Source organism: Tursiops truncatus, chromosome 18, assembly GCF_011762595.2.
Source record: "Tursiops truncatus isolate mTurTru1 chromosome 18, mTurTru1.mat.Y, whole genome shotgun sequence".
NCBI lineage: Eukaryota > Metazoa > Chordata > Mammalia > Artiodactyla > Delphinidae > Tursiops > Tursiops truncatus.
The window spans coordinates 3313344-3334859 of record NC_047051.1 but is presented as its reverse complement, the minus strand read 5'-3'; the positions used below and the strand labels follow the sequence as shown (position 1 = coordinate 3334859).

At 47.6% G+C, this 21516-nt stretch overlaps 1 protein-coding gene across 1 annotated transcript; it reads left to right on the top strand.

The window, feature by feature from the left end:
• Window positions 1-4738: 4738 nt before the first annotated feature.
• Window positions 4739-14183, top strand: AMER2 (APC membrane recruitment protein 2). The gene is made up of 2 exons (XM_073794967.1): window positions 4739-7397; window positions 12438-14183. The coding sequence occupies exon 1, from the start codon at window positions 4866-4868 to the stop codon at window positions 6780-6782; it is 1917 nt and encodes a 638-aa protein (XP_073651068.1). The 5' UTR covers window positions 4739-4865; the 3' UTR covers window positions 6783-7397; window positions 12438-14183.
• Window positions 14184-21516: the final 7333 nt, after the last annotated feature.

Sequence of the window (21516 nt, the reverse complement as noted above, 5' to 3'; positions counted from 1 at the left end):
CACCCCCATTTTCTTATTTATTTATTTATTTATTTATTTAATTGTCTGCATTGGGTCTTCGTTGCTGTGCACGGGCTCTCTTTAGTTGCGGCGAGCAGGGGCTACTCTTGTTATGGTGCACGGGCTTCTCATTGCGGTGGCTTCTCTTGTTGCAGAGCACGGGCTCTAGGTGCATGCGCTTCAGTAGTTGTGGCTCGCAGGCTCAGTAGTTGTGGCTCGTGGGCTCAGTAGTTGTGGCTTATGGGCTCAGTACTTGTGGTGCACGGGCTTAGTTGCTCCGTAGCATGTGGGATCTTCCCAGACCAGGGCTCGAACCCGTGTCCCCTGAATTGGCAGGCGGATTCTTAACCACTGCGCCACCAGGGAAGCCCCCATTTTCTTTCTTGTTCACTCTGGCTGGCGGTGGTACTGTCCCCTCATTGCTGGCAACTCCAGAAGTGCTTCCCATGACCTTGAAATCTGCCAAGGGCCCCCACTTGCTGGAGCACCCACGCCCAGTCTGAGCCCACCAACGTGGGTGTCTGTGTCGAGGGCACTGGTGACTGCGCTGAGGGACGGAGGGGAGGGGTACCATCACCATGCTGACAAGGATGCTTGTTGCGGGTGGAATCGTGTCCCCACAAAGATCTGTTGAAGTCCTAACCCCTGGCACCTGTGGATGCGACCTTATTTGGAAGCAGGGTCTTTGTAGGTGTGACTAAGGTGTAAGTTCAACATTGCATGGAGGTGAAGGCAGAGTTTAGGATGACGTGTCTAGAAGCCGAGGGACACCAGGATTGCAGCCATCACCAGAAGCCACCAGAGAGGCATGGCCTCTGCCCAAATGCAGCACTGCCAGCTGCTGCATGGCCCCTGCGCCCGGATCCCCGGCATTGCAGAGAAGCGCTCATTTTGCTCTTATTTGGTCTCCTGTTGCACACCCCTGTGCCCCAGAATCCAGGTACAAACCCATGGGGCCCAGGCCGAGTGACATCTTCTGAGTGATGACCTGCTGAGCCCAGACCACCTCACGCACTGAGCTTCCCAGTCATTGCAGAACCCACGTGGGTTCTCGCTCCTCATGGGACGAGCTCTCTCTCCTCAGCAGCCCCAGTTGTGCACCGGGTTAATGTGGGAAATTACACGTCGTGCTGGGCTTTTTACACCTGCATGCGACTCGTTAGAAATGAGTTCCTCCTCTGAATACACATATACCCGGAACAGCTATTAACCCACAGTGAAAGCTGATGTTCGGGAAAGTCAGGAATCAAAGTATGAAAAAGAAAACATAAGACCTTCAATCTAGCTTGGGGCCTGCTGTGCTGAGGTCCCTCTAGTCCCCATCCTCCCGGCCCTGGTCCACGGCACCCCTTCCCCAGGAAGGAGGGCACGGTAACCCCTGGCCAGGCTCCCTGCAAGGGGCACCCACTCGGGTCTCTCCTGGCAACTGTGCACCACTTCTTGTGGTCTCAGCTTGTACGAGGCCCACAGCATTCCTCAGAGGGCAGGGCCAGGCCTGGGATTTGTGGACAGAGTAGACGCTGGCTGAGGGTCAAGGCTCGCAAAGCTGGGGCTGTTCCTGACAGTCCCCATAACAAGGACTTTGGTTTGGAGCACAGTTGAGGTCTTCACTTACATCACAGGGCTTCTGACGCTTGCCCTGGAGAATAATCGTGGGGGTGGGAGTACAGATGGACAGGAGTGGGGAGCTGGCATTTCCAGTGGGGCTGGGGTCCAGAGCAGCTAAGTGGTCTGAGGATGGGAGGTATTGGTCCCAAGTCAAGCATCATTTCCAGACTTCATTGATTAAACATTATCCCTTTAAAGACCTGAAGCAAATTTAAAGTAGAGCCCGTGGTCTCCTTAATGGGGATGCTGTTGCAGGGGCAGCTCCTCTGGCAGCCACACCGTGGCTTGAAGGGCAGCTTGGAGCCCCGCCTTCTCCACGTTCTGTTCTGGGTGGTTCCCTTGAGATGGAAAATTCCCCTCAGGAATCTTAGGACAAAGGCAAGGGACAGGCTGGTTGGAAGACACCTGAGAAAGCAGTTGATGGTGATGGTGATGATGATAGTGGTGGTGGTGATGATGCTGGTGGTAGTGGTGATGGTGGTGGTGATGGTGGTGGTGATGGTGGGCTCGCAAGTGATTCCTCATGCATTTCTCCAGTTTTCTTGTTTTGATTATCCTCCTCCAATGGCACGCACTGCCTTGTGCAGAAAAGACGAGTGTGCACACATCTCCAGCAGAAGGCATGCGCTGTGTACATTTGTGAGGCATCCCGCCATTTTGGAATAGCTTTACCCTGAAGCCCCAGAGACGCTTCCTCTATTCCCTTCTCCTCTAATTTTCTGTTCACTCTCTAAATTTGGGGCAGTGGCAAGCTGGAGGAGAAAGAATGAGAGAAGAAAGCATAACCTAAACAGAGGTGCTTCTGGTAAATGATCTTCACGGTCACGATCTGTCTTTCAGAGAAGCAGTCACCATTCTGTGCAATCTTTGCGTCCCCACGCTTGCCTGTGAAGAGCAATGTAAGGTGTGAGAAGCCTTTGCAGGGATTCTTGACAATGGCCTTGACTTCAGTCTGCCACCCACCAGCATGATTGGACCCTAACCATCACCCTTCCGAGTGGCCGGAGGGTCTCCCCATCTGTCGGTCCTTTTGGCGAAGTCCTTGTAAGCTGGCCTCCCTCTTTTCTCTCTTGGTCCCCGTAACCAGGCCCTTGGGCTGGAGGACATCTGCGGGTCCCCACCCACACCACAGCTTCTAAAGCTCACCTTCCCCGGGGCCCTTGGATGCTTCCTGCAGGCGGGCTCCCTTCCACCTCAGGACCACCAGGGCACCTGCCCTAGGCTGAAGACTGCTTTGTCCCTTTCTCTTTGCGTTAGGTTCCGTGTCCTAAAGGAATGATGTCCATCCCAAAGTCCTGGCCAGACTTCTTCCTGGGGTCCCAAGGATTCTCACGTAAATGAGACTCATTCGGTCCGTCCTGTGAGATCAGAGCTCTCCAGTGGAAAAGCAGGTCCACCTTCTCCCAAATCTCAGGCTCAGGGATGGGGAAGGGGAGAGTTTCTATAGACCACTTCATTTCCTTCTGATTCCAGTCATCAGCTCTTTCAGACCCTGCAAGAGTTTATGAAAGAGTTCATTTAGCCTTCCACTCCAGGGTTACTACAGTTCTGTAGTAACCCACGTAGCTAAGCAATTGCATGGTGTGTGTAAAAGAATTGAGAGGTTTTCAATGTCCCCCAAGAGGCTGTGAAGAAATAACAAATGGGTTTCTCTTTATGGTGCTTCATACCTATTTTCTCCCTATGGCAATGAGGACTCTGGCTCATCAGGGCAAGTGGTCAGTTCGAACTGGGAAAAGTCTGTCTGGTCTCAGCTTTGCAGTCTGTCCTGGCAGAGATGCATGCAAATAGTGGGAGAGAGCTGGGAAGAAAACCCTTTCCTGAATCCAAACTCTGATTTCTCAATTTTAAAAGAGTGTCTTTGATCGAAATCAACAGAAGAGGGCAACTACACAACTAGTAACCCCAAGGCCTAAATTCACACCGTGTTCCACGCTACAGAAGCTGCAATGGTCCACATGTTATTATGGACCATTATTATGAACGCTCCAAGTTCAGTCCATGGGGTTGGGGTTTCTGAGGCTTCTGAGTAGTGCACAAAAAACAAAGCTCAAGATGATTAGGGGAAAGATGGATATTTGTATATATGTAAATACCACGTGTTATTAAGTAATATTTAATGAATAACAATAAATACTGTGTAATAACTACTATTATTACATATTTATTACGTATTATTAAATAATATGAAACATAGATTATGTGTAGGCACAGCTTCTCCAAATTGGCAGCCACTTTCATAGCAGAGATCCCCGCATGGGGCTGTTCCCTGGGACAAGATTTCCTTTTTCCCAGACCGAGCAGCCAGACCAAGTGGCACTCAGGGACACTGCCAGGCTTCTCCTTGCCCCACAGGGGAGAGGACTGCAGGACAGTCCTGGGAGGTGGTGAACGGGGCTTGCAGCAGCAGGGGCAGGAGTAACGCATGTGTCCTGCTGGATGGAAAAGGAGAGGGTAGACCCTGGACTCCAAGGACCACCTGTGGAGTGGACCTCAAACCGGGCCCTCCGTCCTCAGCTCGGTCAGACTGGGTGGTGTCTTCTGTGACCTCAGCCCCAGTAGCTGGAGTCTGGGATAAAAGCCAAGGTTGTCCCAAAGGACCAGTCAACTTCCACCCCAGGGAACTTGCACTTTCATTGCAGAGTTGCTTACTGGTATCTGACTGATGGCCGATGCTTTTGTAGCAAGAATCTGAACCTCAGTGATCCAGGTTCCCCATCGACCCGGAGGCTGTGCTCAGCCCTGGACGACAGATGTAAACAGACATCCTCCGTGCCCGCCGGGCTTGGTACCCAAATGATAAAAACGGACATGCAGGGCGTGGGAAAGGCATGAGGAGTCATGAAGTCCGGGGCCGGTGGTTAGAGAAATCAGTGTTTTGTGTTGGGTTGGATTTCTTTGTCCAGTCGGGGGCATTTTGCGATCCACGATTGGGCTTCTGAAAAGAGCGATCAGGAGGAGGAATCTGAAGGTGGGTGAGACTGGATGGAATTTGTATTGCAAGATTACGGCTCTAATTTCTGCAATCAGCTCGAGGAGGCTCCGCCGCCCGCTCTCGCCGCAGAAGAGCTGCAGCACAAAGCCGAGCCGGACGCGAAGTGGGTTAGGGCGTTATATAAGCCCCGGCGGGAGGAGAGATGGTCTTTTCTGCGCGCTCCTCCCGCGGCGGCGGCGGCGGCGGCGCGGCTCGGGTTGATTTAGAGCGCGGCTGACAGCGGGCTGGCGTGGCCGCGCTGACGCCAGGCTGCTGCGTCGCCATGGAGACGGGCGGGCGCGGCGCGGCTGTCAGCGGCGGGCGCGCGGCCGCGGGGGGCCGCCGGAGGAAGGCGCGGGCCGCGGCCGGGACCCTCGCGGCAGACATGGACTTGCATTGTGATCGCGCCGCCGAGCCGCCGGCCGCCGAGCCGCCGTCGGGCAAGATTAACAGAGCCGCCTTCAAACTGTTCAAGAAGAGGAAGCCGGGCGGCGCGATGCCTAGCATCTTCGGGGTCAAAAACAAAGGGGACGGGAAGGGCGCGGGGCCCGCGGGGCTGGTGCGCAGCCGGACGCACGACGGGCTGGCCGAGGCTCTGGCGCTGGAGGGCGGCCGCCGCGAGGAGCCGCGCGCGGGCGGCGGGGACGGGGCGCGGCCGGGCCCTGCGGCCCCCCGGGCGGCCCCGGGCGGCGCGGGCCCGGCGGCCGGCGGCTCGGTGGCCAAGTCGCACAGCTTCTTCTCGCTCCTGCGGAAGAACGGGCGGCCCGAGAGCGGCGGGGCGGAGCAGGCCGACGCGGGCAAGGCCGGCGGCAGACAAAAGCGGGGGCTGCGGGGGCTTCTGGGCGGCGTGCGCTGGCGCAGGAAGGACCGGCGGCCCAAGGATGCGGCGCCGGCCGGGCGCGCGGGGGCCCAGGGCAGCCTGGCGCGGCCGGGCTCGCTCACCGCCAGCCTGGAGTGCGTCAAGGAGGAGGCGCCCGCGGCCGCGCGCGAGCCGGAGCCAGCAGGTGAGCCCGCGGCGGGGGAGCCGGAGCCGGCCTGCGCCCCGGGAGAGGGCGCCGCGGGACCCGGGCGCGCCGAGCGGCCCCGCGCGCCCCCCGAGCCCGAGCCCGAGCCGCGCGCCGGGGAGGGCCGGCCGGCCGAGGACGCCGCGGGGCCCGGGGCCGCGCCGGCCGAGACTGCGCCCCGGCCCGACTCCGAAGGCGGACGCGCGCCCGCCGCCCCCGACCCTTCTTCGGCCGATCCACCCTCCGACCCATCGGCCGATCGTATTTGTCTGATGTTCTCTGACGTGACTTCACTGAAAAGCTTTGACTCTCTTACAGGCTGCGGAGATATTATCGCAGACCCCGAGGACGAGGCAGGGCCCAGCTGTGCCAGGCATGCCCCCGCGCCGGGCCAGCCGGGCCCCGCCCAAAAGCCCCCCGGCGTGGTGGCCTACCAGGGAGGCGGGGAGGAGATGGCGAGCCCGGCCGAGGCGGACGACTCGTACCTGCAGGAGTTCTGGGACATGCTCTCCCAGACCGAGGACCAGGGCCCGGGGCCCCAGCAGGGGGCGGCCCCGGCGGCGGCGGCGGCGCCCGAAGCGCAGGTGGCCCCCGAGACCCCCAAGGACGCCAGACGGGCCGAGGGGGCCAAGGACGCGTCTTCGGTCAAGCGCCGGAGGCTGCACCGGCTCCCCACGGAGCTCCAGCCGAAGGAGGAGCCCAAGCACCCGGACGAGGAGCCGCAGGAAGGCGTCCCCAACAGCGACGAGGGCTACTGGGACTCCCCCACCCCCGGGCCGCGGGAGGACGGCTCGGGCGGCGGCGTGAGGAAGGCGGGCCTCCCCCGGGACAGCGACAGCGGTGACGCGCTCTACGACCTCTACGCCGAGCCCGATGGAAGCCCCGCGGCCCTGCCCGCCGCCGCCGAGGACACGTCCTGCTCGTCCCGGTTAAAGCCCGTGTCTCCGGTCACCGTCACCTGTGCCCTGCGAACGCCGGGGAGCTTGCTGAAGGACTCCAAGATCCCGATCAGCATCAAGCACCTCGCGAACCTTCCACCCAGCCACGCGGTGGTGCACCAGCAACCAACCAGGAGCGAGCTACCCAGAACCAAAATCCCGGTGTCCAAGGTGCTGGTCCGCCGGGTCAGCAGCCGGGGCTTGGCCGGGACCACCCTCCGGGCCGCGGCGTGCCACGACAGTGCCAAAAAGTTGTGAGGTCTCCGAGGCCGAGGTGGAGGGGCCGCTTGTCGAGGAACACAACTTTCCTCGGAAACCACTGCAGCAAGTTTTGCACCCCTCAAAGAAAGGCCTTTCGGACCGTCCCTGCTCCGAGCCTGGACCAAGGAGGTCTTTGTGTCGCCAGCAGGGGCAGGATACACCAGGCAGGGGATGCCACACGCGGGATTTCCCCTCCAGATAAGTCCCTGAGAATTATTTTCAAGCACTTTTTTTTTCTTTTTTACCTTTTTAAAAATCTTTTTTTTCTTTCTTTCTTTTTTCTTTAATGCACTGAACGCTAGGAAGTCACCTTTACTTGCCTTTGCAGAAAACAGAACTTAACCCAATCTAAGGAAGCGTCACGCCATGATGTTTGGCTGTGCCGGTGTCCAGCGGGCCTGCAGGAACCATGGGGAGAATCAGAGGAGCCCTCCTCTTCCTGACACTTTCCTTCCTTCTTTTCCTTTTCCTTTCCAGGAAAAAAAAAAAAAAAAAAAGGACCCTTTGCTGTAGCACTGTGTGGAAAACATCTACAAAGCTGAGTCAGATAATTTACCTGATGAGCGGAAGCATCGCTGATTGGCAGAAACCCCTGGTACTTTCAGTTGCTAGGTATGCAAATAGGTATTTATCTACCGCTAGGACGATCAAGGAGAGTTTGGATTTGGTGGGTTTATTTAGATCATTTGTTTGGAGAGAAAAAAAAAAAAAGCTCAACAGAGCAGGTTTCCCTCCCTTTTTTTTTTTCCACCCAGTGCAGAGATCAAGATCAGGAAAAGATTGCACTAAACGCCAACAGACACAGTGTTTTAGCGTTTATAAACTGTAACCTTTTCATGTGTACATGATGCATATTTTACAGATTATCCAGCTGTCAACCTTTTATAATCTGTCACTAACCTCGAGTTTAAAATCTGGTTTCATAGCTAGACACGATAACCGTTCCCAAACCATTGGTGGTCTTTTATGTACTCTAAGCGGAAGCAATTCTGTTTTTGTTTTATGTGGGTTCTCTGGCTTTCAGTGCAGGAAAAAAAACTCTATTGTGTTGATGTCCCAAAGGAATGGTTCTGCCTTGTCTTGGGTTAAGAGTCTGTTTCTCACCCCAGACCCTGGTTTTCAGAGATTTTACCTTGGTTATAACAATTTTGGATTCAACCGTTTCTCAGTATGGGGAGTCCAAAACGAGGAACACATAAAGAAAAACAATAGAAAATGTAGTTTCTCCTGTCATTTGACGTCTGCTTTATAGACTTAGGACTGAGCCACATATGTTCAGAATATGACACTGGGAAGCTTATGTATCATAAACATTGTGTGCCAAGATTATTTTTGAAAAGTGGTTGACTTATATGTGTGTTTTCTATTATTTTAGATGAAATATTTATTTCAGAAAGCATTACCATATGCCTCGATAGTTTGAATGATAAACTGAAGCCGTTCCTAGAATGCTCTTAGGGGCTAATGATTATAGAATATCCTCTTTGAAATGTATTTGAGTGTATTTAATCAAAAGACCAGAGCTTCTACTAGGAGGTGATTCACAGTATCGGGAAGATTACACATATTCAAGTGAAAATACACACACGTAAGAGACACGCACACTTCTCTCTAACTGTCATTTTCCAGAGAGATTCCCTGAGTAACGAACTGGTAGTACCCGTTTTTTAAGTTCGTTTTCTGTTTTATAAAGGAAAGAAAAAGGCAAGTTAAGTATATGAAAGCTTATTTTAATAATATGAAAGGAATAACAAAATAAACAGATGTCAGAGGAATACAGATCCGGGCCAGTAGCACAAAGCAGGTTGTTCCCCGTTTTAAATATGCAGTGATTCAATTAGAAGAGGTGGTAGAGATTGGCTAAATCTCTTTATTATTCAGATTACTGGCTTTTATTGTGTCATGTCAGATCCTTAATGTGATTTTAAAGTAGTGTTTTAATATTTAATTTCCTTATGTCTGTAGATGAGGTCTGATAGGCAGACATAGCCTGAAGCACTCTGAATACACCACCAAGAATTCATAAAGCGGCTCACACTCACACGTGCTCATGCACTCAGCTGTGTGCAACTAACAGACAAAGGCGTTCACCGTACACTTGGAGATGTTTTAGAAATTAGTTCTGTCTTGAGAAAGGGATTTGAATATGATTCAACGCTGGTAGTACTACTTAGACTCCAGATACATTCATTTCCCCCCGGTGAATGGGAAGAACATACATTTTATTCCTAGCTGTAAGACAAAGGATCTTTATTTTCTTCCTGTGCATCTTCTTGCAGGGGTTAGGAGGGTCTCCCCTGCATGAATCCATGACAGAGTTGTATCTGTTCACTTGTTCAATCGCACAGGGACGGTAGGAGGCCCTGAAGGACTCATGAGGATATTGTAATCGTAAAGGCAACCTACTTATCTGTTTTGTAAGCACTGGAACAAAGTATTTTTGCTTTCACTCACAGTTTTGGGACTGACTTCTGCATTTACCCCACTGTGCTGTGTCTTGTTTTTATAAGTAAAGGAAAATGTCAGCAGCATTTGCTTTATTTTCCCCCTGCCTGCCAGTGAACCACTTATGCAAGATTTAAACTATTTTCTTTTTCGTTCTTTTTTCCATATATTTTCCATGGTTTTTTGTTTGTTTGTTTGTTTTGTTTTTTTAACTCTATCTCTAAGAATTCCACCCACACCAGTCAAATGAAGGATTCAGGCAATGAATTAAATGGCCTCAATCACTTGATGGGAAATCAAGACCAGTACAGGGAGGTGTGTCTTAACCTTTTCCAACCGCAGACAGGGGATGGTAGTTGCCTTTTTGTACCAAGGGCTACTTTCTCTCATTCATGTTCCTGGAGATTGTTTCCTAGGATTTTAATGGATTTACATTCCAATTGTTATGGGTTGGCCAAAAAGTTTGTTCAGGTTTTTCCGTAAGATGTTACTTTTTGGCCAACCCAATATTAATGCATTGTCTAATTTGGCCATATTTACTGATTTTTTAAGGAAAGGATTGGATGTGGTGCTGGTGACACCTTTCCTGTGTATCTGTGTTTCTGAGATACTTGGTTGATTAAGTCCCTTTAGTCAGAGTTGGCCAAATTCTATAGGAAAAAGTCACATCGACTGTTGGCCCTGAATTTGTCAGTCAGCTCAATAGCCCTGCGCAGAGACAGCCTGGCTTCAGTGTCTGCGTTACCTGGGCAGTGTTACTTGGGCCACTGTGCTTCAGTACTAATGCTTTCATGCTTCCATTAGCCCTATAGCATTTTGAGTAATCGCAAGAGGAAATAGATTTGTGTTATTTCACCTAATAACAACAATGGAATGTAGACTGTTAAGGACTTCCTTTAGCTCCGTTTCCCACAAATCATCTGCCTATTTAAATACAAAGTGTGTGAGATCTATGGAAGTGATGACTTAGGAGTCTAAGGGTTTATTCATTAATCTCAGAAGCAGTGTTCAGGTATTGGCACTCCCATGAATATTCATATAACCCTTTGCCTACACAGTTGTCAAGGTAAAAAGGTGGCGTTAGGGACCAAGACGCCTTTGGCTGGACTTTCCAAGTTTTCGTTATTTACGTCTTTGTCAGAGGGATTTTCAGCAACCTTTTACTGTTAACTGTGTATGAAGAGATCTTTTAGTGAGCGTATGCTGTCTTCTCCCTCGGTGTCCATCACGTTTGCCTGGTGCCCTCAGGTAGCAGTACTGGGACGCTGCTCAGGACGTTTGCCTGTTTTGACATTCGTACAGTGGAACTCAGTCCCCGTTTATAGTCGTTCCTGATTTCTCTCCTGAATTAGGACTATCTGGACGCGGCCCCCTGTGCTTGGCTTCTACATTCGCTCGCACTTAGCTCCCCTATCACTGTTAAGGAATTAATCCAAGAAGTTTATGCCCTTAAACATATGGAAAAAGAACCACAGTTGCCTCTTATTTTCCACCACTGAGGACGGCCCATTAGAAGTACCTGAATGAAATAAGAGGAGAAACCCAAATACCCGGCCCAAGCCCATTTCCCTCTCCCTGGCCAGGCAGACCGAGGGATGAACAACACAGTTCTTATTTAGGAATTTTCAATTCTCCACGCACGAACGTTTATAAAGCAGTTCAGGAGCCAAAGGCTAGCATGGCAGCTTGGTTTCTCAGGTGGGAAAGCCAGAGGCTGGCATTCACTTGGTGAAGAGAGGAGGCTGTAACAGTGTCAGGTGCCGTGGCCATGTGGTCCCTCCTCGGGGCAGGCGCCCATTCCGCGACCCCATGCTGCTCTGAAGGTTCTCTGATGGCCGTGCTGGATGGCTTCTTACAGCCTTTTCACTGTGATGACCACGGAGATGAGACAGTTCTTCCGTTGTAACAATAGCCACTTACAAGGAAAGATGTTATCTCCCTGCAGATAATGCTTCTAAGGACTGATTCAGAATGGTTGTTTCATGATTATGGAAAGCAGCTCCTTCTCAAGCTGCAAAACAAAAGGTTAAAATAGCCACTAAGCCTCCAGAACTGCAACTGGGCACATTTCATGACTGATACTTACTTTAATTCAGCGCAACACATAGTCACAGGGCATATACTGGATCTCATGCTTAATAAAAACCCGTTCAGTTTGGAGCTCACAAGTAGCTGTACTGTAATCAGACATTCTTAATATTCATTAAAAACACCTTTATTTTATTTTACCTACTTTTATTTTGTATTTTTTGCTGATAGTCTGTGGGGTGGAGCAGGGTGGGGTGAGATTGAACAAGGGTGGTGTAGATTAAGTCACACAAATTCCTCTAAGAGTAGGAATAGTAATTACAACAAGGATTAACGTGTGTTGAGTACTTACTACGTGTCAGCCCCTTCCAGGAGTTTAACAAATATTTACCTAGCCCTCTCACAGCCATGTGGGTTAGGTAATACTGTCTCCCTCACAGAGCATATTTAATTCATCCTTTTGGTTTGTTTCTCCCCCATTCATTCCATCCATGCATCCATCCATCTCTCTCTCTCTCTTCACCTAGGACAGGGATAGACACTCTTTAGTGACTTACGGTCCTACAGGAGCTAAGAGCTGCTAAATCTCATCACCAGCTCACTTGCAATAGAAAAAAGCCACCCCCTGTCCCGCAGCTGAGAGTCGGTTTTGTGTCTGAGACGCTGGTACTCACATCGTCCCGGGGGAAGGCTGCTGCTGGGTTCCAGAGGCAAACAGTCTGCCTTGCTTTGGAGGGAGCCTGCCTTTTGAGGATTAACTTCAAAAGTGTAGACAGACATCTCTTCTGTTGTCATGATGATACCTCTGCCCTGATAGGATTTCAGTCACGTCGAGCACGTTTCACTTGTTTTTCTACCTTAAGCCCAGCCCAAGCTGGCTCTGGGTGTCCCGGGTTGTTTGTTGAGATAGTAGCTGGCTCCGTGACGCCTCGCCTTGACACAGCTCTGAACTGCAGAGACAAGCTCCTGGCTCTTTGGAAAGTAGCGCATCCCATGTTCTGTCTCCGACCATTGAATCCTGGCCTAGATTTTCTGATTCATTCATTCATTCAGCTAATATTTTTTGCACACCTATAAGTCAGTCACTGTGAATTTGAGTATTTTATATTTAAGTGAACTAGCCTAACCTATGCTGTGTGTTTACTGCGAGCTGGGATGATGCCCTGTTTTCTTTGACAGTCTGTCCACGAGAACCAGGCAAGGTGGGGCTCGGCTTTGTTCTACAGAGGAAGAAAATAACGAAAAGGTAGAATACCTTGTCCGAAGCCACCCATTTAGCAAGCAGTGGACGGAATATGAACCAGAAATATAACTCTCCTGCTTGTGCTTTAATTATAAACCTTTTTTTTTAGCCATGTGATTCAATTTTTGTATGATTTGGTAAGAAACTGATCAAAATTCTGAACCGCAAGAACCAAACCAGATTTTTATGATGGTGGATACCATTAAAGTGACAACTATTTCAGTTAAAAGTGAACTTGGTTTTTTAAAAAAATTATTTGATGCCTTTTGTACCTGCAAGCCTGAAAGGTAGATCTCAGAGCTAGCAGGGTTTTTTTTTTTTTTTTTTCCCACACCTGACCAGTCAAAAATTTGGGCCATAGTCACCCATTATTACATGCTAGCAGGTCTGCATACAGATTTTATAATCTGATGACTGCTTTGTCAATAATAAAAACCTACAAAAGCGTTTTATTCATATACGGGCTACCCACGCTTGATGAAATGCTTTTTTAATGAGAAGCAGTGAAAGAATTCAGTCACAGATGATCATTGTGTTGAATTGTAAACTGGGGTTATTTTTGGAAATTATTCAGTAATTGGGTAGAGTAACTTTCTGCTCTATGTGAGAAGATAGATTTTTAATAAAATACAGCCTAGGTCATTGGTTATTAGAGGCATAATAAACTTTCTCAGATCCCTATCTGGATGACTAATACACTAAAAAAGAAAATACTAAAAATATCTGGTCAGATTATACAAGGGTCTTGAAGTGACACACAGGAAATACTTGTTATCATGTCATAAGATGAAATGGACCCAGGGAGCCTGGAGGAATTCATAAACTTCCTCAAATAACTACCTTACAAACCACAAATCCCCCACTACACAGTTATTTCTAAATAAAGGAGGAGAAACTCTAACAAAATAATATCTAGCATGTTCATTGCTTCCAGGATACATTTAACTGAACATGGAAGATCTGATCTTTTTACCAAGAATATCGGGGAAAATGGTTTAGATGTTATAGACAAAGTAAATTCCTGTCATTTTTTAATGGACTCCAGCTACGGACCAGGCTCATTGCTAACTTCAGGTTTTGCCCAAGTTATTTATCGGAAATATCTCAGTGTAATATAGGGAATTGCAGGTTATTTGAAAACAAAGACAAAGAGAACCCAAATGAGAAACTCCATTTCTAGAATTAGTTTTCCTGAAAGTCAGGCATGTCTCTGAGGACAAACTTTTGGCTGTATTATTTTTGTGCACAGGAGGAAAGTTGTTAGTAGGTTTATAGATATTATTTTTATAATAGAATGTTAAAGTCCCCCCAAACATCAAAAATTGTCTCCTAAAATTACTCTATGTTTTTAAGACTTGTTTTCAAAAAGGGTTCTAAATAGCAATAGGGTCTTTTCTCTTTTCTCCTCTCCAGTGGTTTAATGGGATAGATGAACCAATGTTTATATTTTTAAACCTGTAAATATTTTATTTTGGGTATTTTGTATATTTGTTGATATAATTCCATTTCGTGCATATGTATCACCGTGCATGTTGCTGGTTTTGATAGTCACTCTTTTAATGAATGTAAGATGCTTGGACTAATTAGCACTTTTCTTCTTTCAAACATCTTAAAATGAAACTACAGCACTGCCATTTGAAATGTTGTGTTTAATTCAGTCAATAAATTTTGTTGCTCCTTTACATTGATTGTGAATTCTGTCGGTGGTTATTCTTCCAGGATAAATCTTATTTCCAGCCTCTTCAATTTTTAGAATTTATACTAATGATGATAATGATTCTGTGTGTGTGTGTGTGTGTGTGTGTGTGTGTGTGTGTGTATTTGACCAACAGGAGGCCCGTATTTCTTTCCATACTTTGTGAACAGGTGAAAAGTTACTGTTTGCTTTGAGCAGGTGCCTTTGGAAAAGCTTGTTCGTTGTTCTGACTCTGATCTGATTTCTGAGCCGTTTACTCAGAAAATCTCTGTTCCTTATAACTCTCCTTGAGTTGGACTCGCCTGCTGTGTGTGACTGCAGCGAGCAGTGAATTGGAGTCTTTCTGAAAAGCTGTTTTCTGTTTTGTTTTGTTTGGGGGGGCTTGTTTTCACTTCATCTGTCTAATAATTCAAATCCATAGTACTTTTGAAACCTAATGTGAAGAATAATGAGATTGCGCCATCTTGTTTGAAAAGTAAGAATTGGAGTCTGCCTAGATTGTCTGGAAGTCACTTCCCCGAGAATGGGCTTGTCCACACTGCAGTTACTTACATTTCTCTTCAATAACAAGAAAAAACTCGTACTTATCTTTAGAACCTGATTAGCATAAACTTCCAAAGGGAGATCTGATTTGTACAGAGAAGAGGTAGAGTAAATGGACATAGAACCACAAATAGTGAGACAAGAGATTCACAAAACCTGGACGCCTTTGCTGGCTCCCCCTTTTCCCAGCCCATGTCGTCCCTCCTCTTCCCCGCTTTTCTTAGAATTCACACAGAAGGCACCTCACAATAACACACTCATGAGGCCACGAGGAAACTAAAGCCCAGGGATGCCATGACTTTCCTGAAGCCTCTGAGGTGGCGAAGTTGGTAAAAAGAGACCGAGTTTGGCAACCAAACAGAATCTGGGTTTGAATTCTGGTTTGGACACTTACCAGCTCTGTGAATCCAGGCAGTTTCCCAAACTTCTCTGAGCCACAGTTTCCTGCTCTATGCAAGGAGGATAAGGAGATTTAATTTACAGGGTATTCGTACTGAGGGGGCTATGTTCTAGTTTGGTGAGAATAGGACTGAGTTGACGCCCTGCATTCAATTTGTGCTTTTCCTGGAATTTCTTTTCTGTTCTTTCCGGAGGGGGAGGGCCGAAAAAAGGACCATTCCAGGGCGCGGCGCTGGGCTTGCCACATTTGGGAGCGCCGCCTGAAGTTGGGCGCACAGCCTCCCGACGCCCTGCCGTTGGGCTGGTGGAGGCCGCAGCACTGCTAGGGTTGTATCAGTCCTCCTGTTTGCACTATTTCTTTTTGCGACCATGGCCCCGCCTTAAGTATTTCTAATTAAGAAACAAAACCTCAGGAGACCGAAACTTAACCAGCCGCTCTCGCTTCTATAATTACGCCTGCTGACCCCCCCCCCCCGCAACCGTCCAACCAATCAGACGGCGACTAGCGTCTCTGTTTAAAAGTCAACCAATCGGTGACTAGCGTCTCTGTTTAAAAGTCAACCAATCGGTGACTAGCGTCTCTGTTTAAAAGTCAACCAATCGGTGACTAGCGTCTCTGTTTAAAAGTCAACCAATCGGTGACTAGCGTCTTTGTTTAAAAGTCAACCAATCGGCGACTAGTGTCTCTGTTTAAAAGTCAACCAATCGGCGACTAGTGTCTTTGTTTAAAAGTCAACCAATCGGCGACTATATTTGTACCGGTCTATAAAAGAGCTGTACTAATCTCCGCCAGGGCCTCTTAGCGTCACGGGCAAGGAGTGCGCGGAGGTCCAGGTTCGAACCTGCAATAAATGACCCTTGCCGTTTGGCTTTGACTCTCGACTCTGGTGGTCTTGTGGAGGGGCCTCGCGACCTTGGGCATTTCAGTACCATGATTAACTTTCAGAAAGATAGGAGTTGAAGACATAGTGTATTTTTCGTATATGTTAGTTGAGCTCCTTTTGTTTTTTAAGAAGGGGGTATTTATAAACATTAAAACTTCATGGGTTAGAGTTGAAATACTCTTGGACAGAGAACTTGCTTTGATGTAGGTAGAGGTAAATCAAACTTCTCGGATTGGTGAAGAGAGAGAAGTGTGCTGAGGAGTAGAGGGCTCTGAAGTGTGTTACTCTGAGACTCATTACTCTGAAATGAAAAGCCTGCATGTGCTTAGGGGAGACGAGGGGACGACGTCACGGATACCAGCTGAGTATGTGGGGTCTTGGCAGCCTCAAGAGCAATGATCAGACACCATGGTAGTCAAGTCAGAAGGCGGCTTCCTGCCCTAGACTCCAAACAACGGGCTGTAAGACTTGGTGCACGCAGAACCTCAGGCAGAGAGCCGGGGGGCTCAGTACAGTGGAGAGAAATCAGTGGTGCATTCCATCTGAAAAAAAAGTAACTGTATGGGCTTGAGAGAGAGGAAATAATTTAAGCTCAAGGGCAATTTCTTCTGCCGTTTCAAGCAACGGCTGAGCAAGGCCTGTGCTCTGAATTGGTCTCAGTTCCTGAATGCTCCCCACCCCCCCAGTGAGCATCGCCCTGCCCTGGGATGTGGGATTCTGGGGCTTAAGGATAACACCGTTTTCATACAACATGGCTCTCAAACTCAGAGCATCTCATCTCTGGCCAGGCCAGAGACACACCATCTATTCCGACATCGAGGGGGTTGGTGGCCGCTCTGGACAGACTGGATGGGTGTCAGCCTCTGGTGTGGGCTTCTCAGCGGATTTTCAGGGTGTCCACAATCCTTACCTTTTATGCTGTTTTCACTGTAGGGAGAACTTCAGGCTGCAAGTTCAGAGTCCCGTGAAAGCAACTGTGTCAGGAATCTAACCCAAGAGAACAGAGCAGTGGAAAAGTGTCCTGGAACCCTTCCCTCCACTAGGCCCTGCACTTGCAGAGGGCATGTTGGTGCTCATGACCAGCAGGGGTGTTGGGTGACACGTGGTGGGGTGGGGAGAGGGGTGTCCCCAAGAAAGAAGGCGCCTGGGCGAAGACCAGGGTTCAGGGCTGCCGACAGAGCCCGTTGTCCTTGTTAATCCGGGGAGAAGCCCCAAAGAGTGTTTGGGCTCCATCAGAGATGGTTCCCCATTTCAGATCAGCTTTTCTGTGTTTTTCTGGCTTCTAGTCCTAGGATCTGAGAGGTTAGTTTCCTTCTCAGCTCCTGAGGTCTTTCTAGCCCTGCACCCTGGGTGAAGGTGGCCTTTAGAAGTTAATTCAGAGTCCTTGGTGGTTATTCTCATGCCAGAAGCCGCCTCTGTTTTGGGTTAGTTGTTTGGTGGAGCGAGCCACTTCTTAGATGTCTCTGGTCCTCGTGGGCAGCTCAGGCATGACCCTGGCAGGTGTTCACGTGGTCCCGGGCCCGAGGTCACATGCTTCTTCAAGCTTTGTCCATCTGACAACACGTCATATCCATCACGTGTGGCAGTAAATGGATTCACAGCTTTGGTTCAGCTCAACAAATATCTAGAACTTAATGTGTTGGGCTGTGTGCTAGGCGTGGTGGGTGCGGGTGAGACATAACACTGGCCCCGCTGCTAAGGTTGCTGTAACTTCCCAGTTAACTGCCCGTGCAAATCTGTGTCTCAGAGTCATCTCCCAGGGAACGCCAACCTATTCTGATTTCCATTTTCCGGTGAAAAAGTGAAGTTTAGAGATCTTAAGTGTTTTTGGCAACAGAAGGTTGGATAGAGTTAAATTTTTTTCTTGTACAGAATACTTACCAATGCCTGACAAAATTAATTTTTATTTCTTTAAATGCACAGTTGAGCTCTCCAGGAAGGGAGGCCAGCAATCCCCAGCTGTAACTACTGATGCCTGGAGGCCTAGAACATGGAAGAATGAGCTGGGGCCACATGGGAGACTTTAAATCCACAGTCAAAGCAGAAGGGCTATTTTGTAGACCTTCTTTTGGTAATTGAAAGATCGAGCAGGCACAAAATCTTTAAAGATAAAGATTTGAGCGACACATTTGCACACATATATAACCCTGGACCAAACAGTTAGAGAATCCACACTTTTCAAGTACAAATGAAACACGAAAACTGACCACATCCTAAGGCACGAACTAAGTCTTAACACGTTTCAAAAACATCAGCTCCATACAGAACATCTTCTCTGACTACGATACAACTATGCTAGAAATTATCAGTAAACAGATGACTAAAGCCACCCCATACATTTGCAAATGTTTAGAAAATACACCTTTCAACAACTTATGGATCAAAGAAATGAGTATAAATATTAGAAAACAATTAGGAGTAATCATTATGAAAACATTGTATGTTAAAATCTGAAATGTAGCTAAAGGTTACTTAGAAGGAATTTTATAGCCTAAAATGCTTAGATTAGGAAAAAGTAAGCTGGGGATTAATGAGTTAAGAACCCATTTTAATCAACTGTAAGAAAAATTAGAAAAAGAATAAACCTATAGAAAGAATAAGTAAGAAGTAATATAGACAACAACAGAAAGTAGTGAGACAGAAAACAAAAATACTCTAAAGTGGGTGAACAAAGACAAACATTGATTTTGGGGGGAAAAATATCTAATAATATTTATTAAGAAAGAAATAGAGAAGATACAAGAAAGGTATGGAATGAGAAGATGGGCGTAACTATAGCTGCAGCAGAGATAAAAAGATAAAGAATGCTATAGAAGTTATGCCAATGGGTTTTAAAATTTAGACAAAATATACAAATTCCCCCCCCCCAAAAAAAATTGCCAAAAGTGACTTGAGAAGAAATAACCTAAGGAGTCCTAAAACTGTGAGAGGCATTGAATTGGCAGGTAAACCTCTTCCTGCCTTTCCAAACAAAGCAACACCATAAAACCAGATGGCAGAATGGGTGCGCCACCAAACTTCTAGTCATCAGATAACTTCAGTCCAACCCAACCTCTTTCCTAGAAGGAGGGAAACCCTCAGTGCATTGTCTGCCATCAGCAAGAGAGGAAAACTACAGACATCTCTCCATCATGGAATTAGCATTTCTGTATAAGCTGCTGGAAAACCGAAATCTAGTCGTCTGTAAGACCGATCCTCATTCCAGGAATGCAAATATGGTTCACCTTAAAAAAAGTCTATTAAAATAATTCACCACATTAAAAGATTAAGGAGAAGCATGTGACATCTCAAAGCTGTGGATTCACATGCCTAAGGCAGTTTTTAAGGTTCCTTAACAAATCCAGAATCCGAACACTAAATCCTGTCATGTTCTTGAAACATTCAAGGTCTTAGGACAATGGGTTTCTTTCTTTTTTAAATTTTATTGAAGTATAGTTGATTTGCAATGTTGTGGACACTGGGTTTCTTAAAACATTTTGTCTCGTAACATTCTTTTAAGCAGTTGACCATATTTCATCCAATCTAAGATGCTATAGGTACACCATTCTCTTCTATATCGTGAAGGAAGAAAAAAGTGCTGGCAGTTATCATTGTAAGAAACCACTGATTGAGAGAAGCGCCCAATTTTAGAGATGTAAGTTGTTAAAAATGCACATCTTAGAATGGATGAAATAGTGATGTGTTTGTTAAGAGGTTTAATAATCATATTCTTCCTCCTCACTTAGGGAAATAAAGATTTACGTGAAAAAAACAGTTCTCTAAATGTTGGGTCTACAGCTACCAAATGTCCAGATGTTTGGAAGCAATTAATATTTAGTGAAGAAGATACCAAACAGACACACAATCAAGGTCTCAAACTTTAGGGAAATGGTCTGTTCCTTTTTGTGCAGAATTATACGCTGAAAAAAATTCACACATATGTAAAGTTATTTCTCAAGCTTCTCACTTTGAAGAAAACGAAGGCCTGCACATTTGACATCTTTGCTTCTTGTCTTTCTCTGTCTACCAGGCCCTCCACGTTGGCAGGCAAGAGCAGAATGATAATCTAAAAAGATCTTTGTCGGTGGCTAGCACCTTAGTGTTTCCCAGAAGACACCAATTTCTCATAGGTGTATGTCTCATACTTATTTCCAGATGGTAATGTGCTTCTTAACAAGCGTCTAAATCTTGCTTCTGCCCACGGGACTGCATTTCAGAAGCCTCCTGTCACATCTTGTTTTCTCATTCTTGGCCTGATGCATGACCACACTCACCAGGACGTGCCTGGTCAGTGGGTGTCAGGGAATTTCTTCTGAGTGGGGAGCCTGTCCACTGGCTGCTCCAAGCCCAGCATTTTGCTCCAGGGTGTTTGTCTCCCGACTATGATAACCCTCCACCTGTAGGTCTTTAAACAGCAATAAGAGGCGAAACCCTAGCTGGTTCCACCCTTTTCCCTGTGGTCTAAGTGCTCCCATTCCAAGGACTTGCATCTTTTACTTGATCACTTCTTTTCAGACTATGTATTTTGGTCGAAATCTTTCTTTCTTCTTACCATCTTTGCTCTTTGTTCTCTTAACAACCTTCTTTCCTACTGACCTTTAGCCCAGAATTACCTTCCCAGCAATTCATTTGTTCTCCTTTAGGGGAAAATCCATATAACATCTGCTTTTTCTGGGAGGCTTGCCCTGAGAGTTTTGTACTGATAAACTAGTGTTGTCAGGGATTGTTGTATAATAAAGAATTTGCTTGGTCTTTGTTCCTGCTTCCTGGGAATTAACCTCGAAATCCTTGGAATTTCCTGAGTTATAGGAGTGTCTTTGCTGTTCATGGTGGGTCTCTCAGCCACACCCGAATTTACGCTAGTGAGGTGACTAGGATGGTCACCCAGAAAGACCGGCTGTGTGACTGGAGGGGTGCGGCTCTGAGCCATGTGATATCAGCTGACCTCCTGACTTCCTGGGAGGGGAAGGGGCTGGACATTGAGTTCAACCACATGGCCAATGCTTGAATCACTTATGCCTATGAAATGAAACCCCAGTCAAATCCCTGGGCACTGAGGCTTCTCAGGGTAGCCTCCTGGTGGGTGAGCAGAGAGGGGGCACGAAACGATGCTCACTTTGCGTGGCTAGCATCAGAAGCGGATTGCAGTGTTGCAGGGACACGGTGAAAAGGAAGGCTTGATTCCAACAGGCCCAAATAAAACCTTTTTAAAAATTATTTTTATTCTATTATCTATAATGAAAGAAATAAAAATTGATACTCCATTCTCATAGCTTATATATCTAACTGATGGACCAGCTACACTTGAATCTGAGTCATTTTAGGAGGCTGTTTCTCTGAGCTTTTAAAGACTTACTTTTCCACTCACTGCTTATGGCTTTAACTGGATATTACTCAGAGGTCTACTGGGAGGAACTGATCTCCTCAGCCCTTTGGGCAGCCTGGCAGGGCCTGGAGTGGCTCGCCAGCACCCCGGTTTGGGGGTCCTTAGAGTATGGCTGGGGCAGAGGATGG